We start from the raw sequence: 9,812 nt of genomic DNA, 5'->3' as shown, positions 1-9,812 counted from the left end.
GTAGACTTTATTTTTAAAAGTGTAAACCAGGGGTCCTCAACTCTAGACCTATAGAGATCCACTTTCCTGCAGAAAAAGGAAGTTCCAAGCCTAATCAAACACACCTGAACAAGCTAATCAAGGTCTTCATAATTACTACAAAGTTGCAGGTAGGTGTGTTTAATATAAGTTGGAGCTAAACTCTGCAGGAAAGTGGATCTTGAGGTTCAGAGTTGATGACTTTTGGTGTAAACCAGTGATCCTCAAATCTGGCTCGCAAGATCCACTTTCCTGCAGAGTTTAGCTCTACCCTAATCAAACACACCTGAGTTTGCTAATCAATGTCTTCAGGATCATTAGAAAATCACAGGTAGGTTTGTTTGATTATAGGGTTGGAGCTAAACTCTGCAGGAAAGTGGATCTCGCGAGCCAGATTTGAGGATCACTGGTGTAAACCATTGGTCTCAAACTCAATTCCTGGAGGGCCACAGCTCTTTTGCTCCAACCCTAATCAAACACACCTGATCCAGCTAATCAGTGACTACGTTTACATGGACATCAGTAATCTAATTATTTACCTTATTCTAAATAAGCCAATATTATGATTATGGTGTTTACAGGAGTTGATTTTAGAATATTCCTTTCACGTTCCCGTTTTACATGTTATAGTACATAGTTCATTAATGGCACATGTCATAACGTCCCCACATGACGTAATCAAAAATATTTGTTTACATGGTCGATTCTGAATCAGAGTATTGTCTCAATCGTGTTAAAATCGGATTATTGTTGTCCATGTAAACGTACCGAGTGTCTTCAGGATTACTAGAAACTTCCAAGCAGGTATGAGTTGAAGCTGGTTGGAGCTAAACTCTGCAGAGCTGAGGCCCTACAGGAATTTAGTTTGAGACCACTGGTGTAAACAATGAAAATATATAGTGAGTGTAGCATACTTGCAGTGTAGATGTATTTTTTAATGTTCCCTGGCTTTCTGGCAATTTTCACTACCACCTGATCAACAAAACAAAACATTACAATTATTTTTGAACATCTCAAATACACAAAATAGTGAACATACTATACATCAAGAGGACTTGTAATTGACATAGTGAGATGAAACAATTTACTATAGCAAAATATTGTAAGAAAATTATGATACCTCAAGTCCATCCTCCAAGCATTTCCCTTCGTAGACAGAAGTATTCTCGCTCACCAAGCATTTTGCCGATTTCACACCGGCTCAAAATGTCGTCTGTCTGTTAACAAATAAATAATTGTGGTTTATATGAAATAGCAACTGATATTAAAGACAGCAGTATGTGTAATTAAACTTATCTCTCAATTCTCAAGTCCTCTTTGTCGTTGTATCGTGATGCTGAACTGACTGGACTGCGGTGGACTGGAGATGGAGGGGTTTGAACATGAACTGTCTTATTTTCATGAAGTGGGATTTCAAGGCCACTGGAATGCGCTTCCTGAAGACCATTATCTTTTAGAGAATTTTGATCTAAAATGGGGAATATCTGTTCATGGCCTTGATCAGTCTTCAACTTTGATATATTTTGATACAATGATTTTGATACAATGTGTGATAGTGTGGGTTTGTAACGCATTGTATTGTAACACTTCATCCTAGGGAACAGAAAATTTCCCCTAATTTAGAATTAGGTTTCCAATAATGGATACTCATAGCTAGCTGAAAAATTATGTATATTTTATGATTCAAAGAGATTAGGTACACAGAAAAACAGGACAGGTACTCTTTCTCAAATGGTCATTTGATTCGTCCTTAGGGCTTAGGGTTTACAAAGTCCTGAACAAGTTGGCCCCTCAGAGTGTCTAATTTGCTCCATCCGTAGACTCCCTATTTCTGTTTTTAGGTCTCCTTTAAACATTCTCTCAAACCTTCAATGTTCCCTGACCACTGGTTTGATCATAGTTTTACTATTGTTTTATTTCTGTATTTCTCATCGTTTTATTTTGTAATTCTTGTTTTATTTTTGTATAGAACTTAGTTTAACCTTGGATGTTTTTAAATGTGCTTTATAAATAAATATTGTAAGTTACCTTGCCTTATACATTACACAAACACAAACTGTGCACATTCATTCATGAAACTCATACAGAAAATCTTAAGTTGTCTATTTTTGCTTAAATGTTTTTTTTATTAAAAATCTGTAAATTACTTACTGTGCCCACAAATACAAAACGGAATTCAACAAAAAATTAATTCACAGACCACTATTTTCCAATGACAAAAAAAAAAATAGAACATTTAAGCTCAAAATGATTTACGTTGAATCAGTTCAGATCATGAAGAATCACAATTAATAAGAGAATAACCTTTAAAAAATGTGTTAAGATGACATCTACGGTCAAGGGGGAAATTAATTTAAACGCTGTAATATGCATGTATAAAATATATTTGGTTAAATTGTAGTAGTTTTTTTATTCATGTTGAAATTTATTTTTATAAAATGTTGAAATATGACGCTCTCATCCTTCATAACAGTAATAATTTGCTCATGTTGCCATGTAAGTTTTCTGCAACTGTACTTGATAACATGACCATATTATTAAGTGTCTCTCTTCAAGTCCTCTAGAAATACATATTTAAAAAACAAATCCTTGTCACAAAAACTATGGAATGCATGAAGTAAAAAGACATTATACTGTATGTGACTTAAAGACAGCTATTGAATGGACTGTATGGCCATCCTTGACAGCCTCATTTTCATTCACTGTAAATTTGTGTAAAACAATTGGAAACTACATTTGAACATTCTTATAAAAAAAAAAATTAAGTCAGAGAAAAGAAAAAGAAAGAGAAAATGTACCAATAATACATAAGGCTAAGAAAATATTTAAAAACCCATTTACCAAAATAAAATACAGAGAATACAAATAGACAGTTAAAAACAAGAACAATAATGCACTTTCTCTAGTTTTCTTTTTTCTCAACAGGACATAAGGGCCAAAAGATTTCCCCAAGGTTTTTGAGGATTCCCCTGTGATAGAAACCTCTAAATGGATTGTATGAGGTCCAGCAGTTATGTGCAGAATATGGATGGCAATGCTGGCAGTTGTGACCTTTTCCTTTAAACCACTCATTGGAGGTTTGATTTATCAAAGCCAAATACATGTGAAACATGGAATAACCCGCCAAGAGGAAAAAGACAAATATCAAGAAGCCCAGCATGAAGACAATCTTTGGAAATGTCAGAAAGAGATGCTGTAACAAGAAATGCAGTGGAAAAAGTTTCATTAGAGAGACAATTCATGTACCCCAGCACAATTACTAGTTTTACTAGACTATTTCTGTGGTAAGTCATTATTACCTGGATGATAAAGAGCGGTCCAGCGGGCTGTTGCTCACCCTGCTCATCAATGTAGTGAGCATGCAGGAGTCCAGTTCGTAGAACAGCTTGGAGCAACATGTCTGCTGTAAGCACTGCAATATTGCCTGCCATGGCGCAGACACTCAGAAGGTACAGAAGGAAGTATCTGGTGTTCTGGGCACCGATGCAGTTATTCACCCACACACAATGATGGTCAAATCTCTGGACACAGCGATTGCAAACCCCTGAACAAATTAGATCAATAGCATTTGTTGCATAATGTGGGGGAAATAATAAATAAATAAACACCACTTACACTAATGGGTGCACTGGGCCATTATTAATCATTATAATAATATGAATTATAATAATAATAATAATAATAGCTTGTTTCGCTCAATTATTGTTTCTTGTTTGTTTTTAAACTAAGGGACAAAGGAAATTAGTTTGTGATTAACAACATAATGCTACTTAACAGAATGCGGAAAACTATTTAGTTTATGTGATATCAAATGGGTTTAGTAATAGCTGGTTCACAGCCGAGGTAATTAGTAGCTAAACTTTTATATTAGGATACCTTGACTACAAGGACACAGTTACAAAAGAAAAAAAAGAAAAATAAATGTATGGGTTAAAAAAATATGGTAGCAATGTTTTAAGTTTTACAGATTTAACTGAAATCTACAGTTAAAAAAATTGAATTAAATCATCATATGTTTATATCATCGTACAAAAATTTGTTTTGTACCTTTTATAATATAAAAAAAAGTGGAGGAGAGAAAGACTTTATTGCAAGTAGCTTTTCCACAAACTAAGGGAAATAACAATACCAGGTGCACAGAGTCACAAATACAAAGTAACACGCAACACTAAAATAATGAAATAAACATTAATTTAACAACATACATTGTAAAATAAAATGCTTGTGTACATGACTGATTTAAAAACTGAGAAGAAACAACTAATAAAATGAAAACCACAGGGAATTCAATTCAATTCAATTCTGATCATGTACTGGTTACTCCACTACACACATCGGATCACTTCCTCCTCACTCTTAACCTCAACACGATTCCTGACACAACACATACCCCTCCACATGCCATCTTTCGACGTAACCTACACTCACTCTCACCCTCCCAGCTATCTGCTATGGTTTCATCTTCGCTTCCTCCCCCTAAACAGTTAGCATCTCTTGATGCAAATAGTGCTACTGATACTTTCTGCTCCACTCTTTCATCTTGTTTAGACACTGTCTGCCCCTTGTCTTCCAAGCCAGGCCGTACCACCACCTGCTGATTTTGACACGGTTAACAACCAGATCCTCCTGCCAACCCTATTGGCAAAGGACATCTCAGGAACCGCACTCCAGTGGTTTGAGTATTACCTCTCAGATAGGTCCTTCAAGGTATCTTGAGGTGAGGTGTCCAAGTAGCAACATCTAACTACTGGGGTGCCTCAGGGCTCAGTTCCTGGACCACTACTCTGTCTACATGGCATCACTAGGCCCTGTCATTCAGAAACATGGCTTTTCATATCACTGCTATGCTGATGACACTCAACTCTACCTCTCATTCCATCCTGATGATCCGACGATAGCTACTCGCATCTCAGCATGTCTAACAGACATTTCTTGCTGGATGAAGGACCATCACCTTCAACTCAACCTGGCTAAGACAGAACTTGTGGTTCCAGCAAACCCATCGTTTCATCAAAATTTCACCATCCAGTTAGGCACATCAATAACTCATAACTCCTTCAAAAACAGCCAGAAACCTTGGAATTGTGATTGATGATCAGCTGACTTTCTCAGACCACATTGCTAAAACTGCCCGGTCCTGCAGATTTGCTTTATTCATCATCAAGAAGATCAGGCCCTTTCTTTCAAAACATGCTTCACAACTCCTTGTTCAAGCTCTTGTTCTATCCAGGCTGGACTATTGCAATGCTCTCTTGGCAGGTCTTCCAGCCAGTTCTATTAAACCTTTACAATTAATCCAGAACGTGGCAGCAAGATAAATTTTTAATGAGCCAAAATGAATGCACGTCACACGTTTGGTTAGACGTTTATCAATTTGCACAGGCTACCAATAGCTGCTCACATAAAATTCAAGGCATTGATGTTTGCCAACAAAACCACCACTGGCTCTGCACAACTTTACCTAAATTCATTACTTCAGGCTTATGTGCCCTCTAGAAGCTTGCATTCTGTAAGTGAACGTCGTTTTATTGTGCCATCCCAAAGAGACACAAAATCACTTTCACAGACTTTTAAATTAAATGTTCCCTCCTGGTAGAATGACCAGCCCAACTCAATCCGAGCAGCGTAGTCCTTAGCCATCTTCAAGAATCGGCTAAAAACACATCTCTTCCATCTTTATTTGACCCTCTAACTCTAGCAATCTCTATTCTAATTCTATTCTTTAAAAAAATAAAAACTTTTAGACTTGCACTCTATTCATTTACTAACTGCTTGTTTTCTTTAAAAAAAAACTAAGACTAGCTTGCTCTATTCTTTTTCTATTCTATCGGTTTTCTTTTTATTTATTATATAACAATAATAAAAAAAAACCTGGCAACATGTACTATGTTAAGCTAACTCATGACTTGTTATAGCATTGCGTATCATTGCTCTTTTGTTGATTTTGAATGCTTCCAATGTCCTCATTTGTAAGTCCCTTTGGATAAAAGTGTCTGCTAAATGACTAAAAGTAAATGTAAGTCAATGTATGGGTTTTCACTGTAGATTATACGACTTGTTCTTTTTCACTTCCAGATATTGTATATTCAACAGTATTTTACTGTAAAGTTACATAAAATGTAATCTGATGTTTAAAGGAAGGATAAACCTATACTTACTACAGTGTTTGGATCGTGCAGGTTTGACCAGCTGACAGGTTGAACACTTGACTCCCTGCTGGAACAGTTTTTCATCGTACTGGTAGACCTTCAGTTCTGCAGTATGGTTTGCCTTTGTCAATGTGCCTTCAAAAGAAAACTCAATTTAAATGTAGAGATATTGGATTTATTTCTAATGGAAATGGGACAATTGCTCATTTGCGAACCTGGGTCTCTGCTACAACACAGGTAGAACAGATAAGACTTCACTGCAAGGAGAACGTAAGGAATGCACAAACTGATTGAACTTGTGCCCATGTCCAAACAGATGCCAAAGACCTCATAGGAGAATTCTCCATACACAACCACTTCAAGTAACAGGTGCAAGTAAAGGAAGAAGTTGTTCCTGATTTGAAAAATGAACAGACATAGGATTAGAGGAAATATACTTGACAGTTTGATGTTCAGGGAACACATATAAAATGTATCCCTTGAATAAACTGCATAGTCTAAATAAATGTAAGTCACTTTGGATCAAAATTTCTGCCAAATGCATGCATGTAAACATTCCTTAAATGTGTCAAGTAGATATGTATCAGATATTTTTAAATTATTATTTTATAAGTTTAGGAAGGACAGTGCACATTAATAAACCTTACTAGATAAGTTATACAATCAGTTATGTAGTCTTCTAAATATGTTTAATATACACTACCGTTAAAAGTTTTGGGGTCAGTAACGGGTTAATGGAGTTAATTTTTAAATAAATTAATACTTTTATTCAACAACGATGCATTAAATTGATCAAACGTGAATTTTACACAGCTACAAATTTAAATAAAATTCTATTCTAATGAACTTTCTATTCATCAAAGTACCTTTGATGGAACAGCCTGTGCATAGTTCTGTAGCAAATGCTTTGGAGACATTGTGGGATCCATGGAGAGACAATCTAAAAGAAAACATGATACAAGTTCTATTTTAAACAACAAAAGAAATCATTAAGTTTGCAGGACTTTACTTACTCCTGTGAACTTGTCCAAAAGCAAACCGAGAGGAGTCTGCTGATGTCCTGAATACTTACAAACCAGAGCAATGCAGGTGAGCACCACCGCCACATATATACCAAACAGAGTGAGGAAGTCCATTTGCCACTACCTAAGCAGCACAGTACTGTGAGTGAGTAATTCATTTCACTTATTAAATGTTTATATACGACGAGAAAGAGCGCTTACATCAAAACCAAACGTAGTAACATGTAAGATAACTATTTATTTAATAAACCATACTGTTTAAGAGTTTTTTAAAAACAATGTTGGACATACATTTGAGCTAATGTACACAGAAAGAGGCAAGCGATGGAATTTTTAAGTTTATTAACCTTTATTTACCTGAACACCATTCTCGCACCTTTTTCCCGGTGCAGACAGTAGTGTGCTGAAGTAGACGTGAATACGGAACTCTGTTGCCAGATCTCCACACAAAACAAAAACTTGTTCAAAACGTACAGACTTTCCTTATCAAATAAGTATGAGGAGGTATGTAATTATATAATGTATTTATATCAAATTATTTACACTACTGCATTCTGAAAATAAACGACCAGTAGTTAGTTATATATATAAGTTGAAAACAATCCCAAAGCGGATATGGCAACACTGATACGGATCATACTCACTGTGCTGTCAAAGTAAAAGTCGTCCTAGACTTCTTTTTAGTAATTCTTTACTTGCTCGATATTTTGAAGTCATTCAGTTCATCTTTAAATATAGTCTGCAAATGACTTATTCCTCATTTCAAGACGAGTTTAGCCATATCACCCTGCAGCCCAAGACTGGTTGCCCACTGAAGCTAAGCAGGGCTGAGCCTGGTCGGTACCTGGATGGGAGACCTCCTGGGAAAACTAGGTTGCTGTTGGAAGAGGTGTTGGTGAGGGCAGCAGGGGGTGCTCACCCTGCAGTCTGTGTGGGTCCTAACGCCCCAGTGTAGTGACGGGGACACTATACTTTCAAAAAGCACCGTCTTTCGGATGCGACGTTAAACCGAGGTCCTGACTCTCTGTGGTCATTAAAAAAATCCCATGGCACTCATCGTAAAAGAGTAGGGGTGTAACCCCGGTGTCCTGGCCAAATTCCCTCCACTGGCCCTTGTCAATCATGGCCTCCTAATAATTCCCATCCATTGAATTGGCTCTATCTTTCTCTCTCCTCTCCACCTGTAGCTGGTGTGTGGTGAGCGCACTGGTGCCGTTGTCCTGTGGCTGCCGTCGCATCATCCAGGTGGATGCTGCACACTGGTGGTGGTTGAGGAGAGACCCCCCCACATGATTGTAAAGCACTTTGGGTATATAGCAATACACAAGAAAGCGCTATATAAATGCATCATTCATTCATTCAAGTTTAGGATTTTTGGGGAAAATGTAGGTTATTATATTCATATCTGGATCATAAGTAATTGGACAATGTCGTTTATTAAAATGCAGCATGCAATATTGGTCAGCTAACATACCAACTTTATGATTACAATACAGCCTTTATATTTTCTTCTGAACTTCAGTTTTTCCACAAGTTTATTTGTTCATCAAAAACTTTGAATTATTTACAATTTTCATCATTGGTTTCAGAAGCAGGTGGTTGATAATGTTAAGTGCACTTGTTTTCAGTTCAGGGTTGCCATAGCCTTCTAACTGTTGCCTCTTACAGTTATCATGTTACAGACCTGCACATTCACTACAGTGGTGATGCCTCAAAGGAAAGGGTTACCGCTCTTTGAGAATACTCCACCGAGCAAAGGAAGCAGGTATTCTCTTTTAAAATATGCGTGCGTTTGTAAATCTATATATTAACAATATCTTCATGAATATAAGGAAAGTTTCTATGTGTTTTTAAAGCTGGTCTTTTATTGCACTTTTGGTTGTACATCATTAACATAATTGTGAGCTAACACAAATCATTGAAGGAAGTAGACTGCTATTATTTTTGGATGTTTAAATTTCAGTTACCAAATCTCATTTTTAATGTTTATGGATTGTACTGTAATAGCTAAGTTATTCTGTTTTGTAAAATGTTAAATGATGTCTAATTTATTTCTGCATTTATAAAAGACAGAGGTCAATAATAAAAAGAGCATAGAGTTCTTACAGTCAGTGCAAAATTATATATAAAAAAGTACTGTTTTATTGCAATACAATAATTTTTTTTTTTTACATGCACAACCACTTTTCTGTTGTGTTGGTAAATTGAGATGTTGATTGAGGAACAGTGTGTTTGGAGATACAAGCATTGGCTCTAAATAATTCAGTTAGCCCTGTATAGCTTGTCTTTGCTTCAGTCCTTCACATAATACCTCTATTACGTTTTACTGCTAGTTATACTGTTTCCCCATTCAGTTTGTAAACTTGAAAGTGAAACCGTGCTACACTTTTCTCATGTGTTTATACTGTGGCTTGTTCATATTTATTATCTGCCTGAGCCAGTACTCCAAAAAAAAAAATGCTTTGGAAACCCCAGCTTGCACCTGAGCTGCATGTCAGCTCACTCAGTAAATCAATCCTTTCTCCCAAATTCCCCCCGGATGCATGACAACATGTGTCCTGCCATGTGGCACGAGAGATCTCGAGATGCAGCATTTAATCTGTCTAATCCAGAGCAAGAGCTT

The 9,812-nt window shown here is 36.5% G+C and overlaps 1 protein-coding gene across 3 annotated transcripts; it reads right to left on the bottom strand.

Annotated features, from left to right (window-relative positions):
- Positions 1–2,916: 2,916 nt before the first annotated feature.
- On the bottom strand, positions 2,917–7,641 carry zdhhc4 (zinc finger DHHC-type palmitoyltransferase 4). Of its 3 annotated transcripts, none has more exons than XM_016270726.1 (7): positions 7,547–7,641; positions 7,181–7,313; positions 7,034–7,107; positions 6,383–6,561; positions 6,177–6,302; positions 3,318–3,562; positions 2,917–3,211 (listed from the first exon to the last, which is right to left on the bottom strand). In XM_016270726.1, the coding sequence occupies exons 2-7, from the start codon at positions 7,301–7,303 to the stop codon at positions 2,921–2,923; spliced, it is 1,038 nt and encodes a 345-aa protein (XP_016126212.1). In that variant the 5' UTR covers positions 7,304–7,313; positions 7,547–7,641; the 3' UTR covers positions 2,917–2,920. The 3 variants fall into 3 exon arrangements, with proteins under 3 accessions (XP_016126212.1, XP_016126213.1, XP_016126214.1); XM_016270727.1 differs by having other exon boundaries at positions 7,537–7,617; XM_016270728.1 differs by having other exon boundaries at positions 7,181–7,328; positions 7,547–7,602.
- Between the last annotated feature and the right edge of the window lie 2,171 nt (positions 7,642–9,812).

Source organism: Sinocyclocheilus grahami, unplaced genomic scaffold, assembly GCF_001515645.1.
Source record: "Sinocyclocheilus grahami isolate Dianchi unplaced genomic scaffold, SAMN03320097.WGS_v1.1 scaffold57.1, whole genome shotgun sequence".
NCBI lineage: Eukaryota > Metazoa > Chordata > Actinopteri > Cypriniformes > Cyprinidae > Sinocyclocheilus > Sinocyclocheilus grahami.
Note: the sequence above shows the minus strand (reverse complement) of the source record. Positions and strands in the feature narration are given on the sequence as shown.

What these genes read in the sequence shown, in the direction of transcription:
- zdhhc4 (XM_016270726.1), bottom strand. Translation starts at nt 7,303, where the DNA reads ATGGACTTCCTCACTCTGTTTGGTATATATGTGGCGGTGGTGCTCACC. An exon ending in TTTTGGACAAGTTCACAGGA is followed by an intron (nt 7,108 to 7,180) that starts GTAAGTAAAGTC and finishes GTTTTCTTTTAG; the next exon opens with ATTGTCTCTCCATGGATCCC. An exon ending in GACCGCTCTTTATCATCCAG is followed by an intron (nt 3,212 to 3,317) that starts GTAATAATGACT and finishes TTCTTGTTACAG; the next exon opens with CATCTCTTTCTGACATTTCC.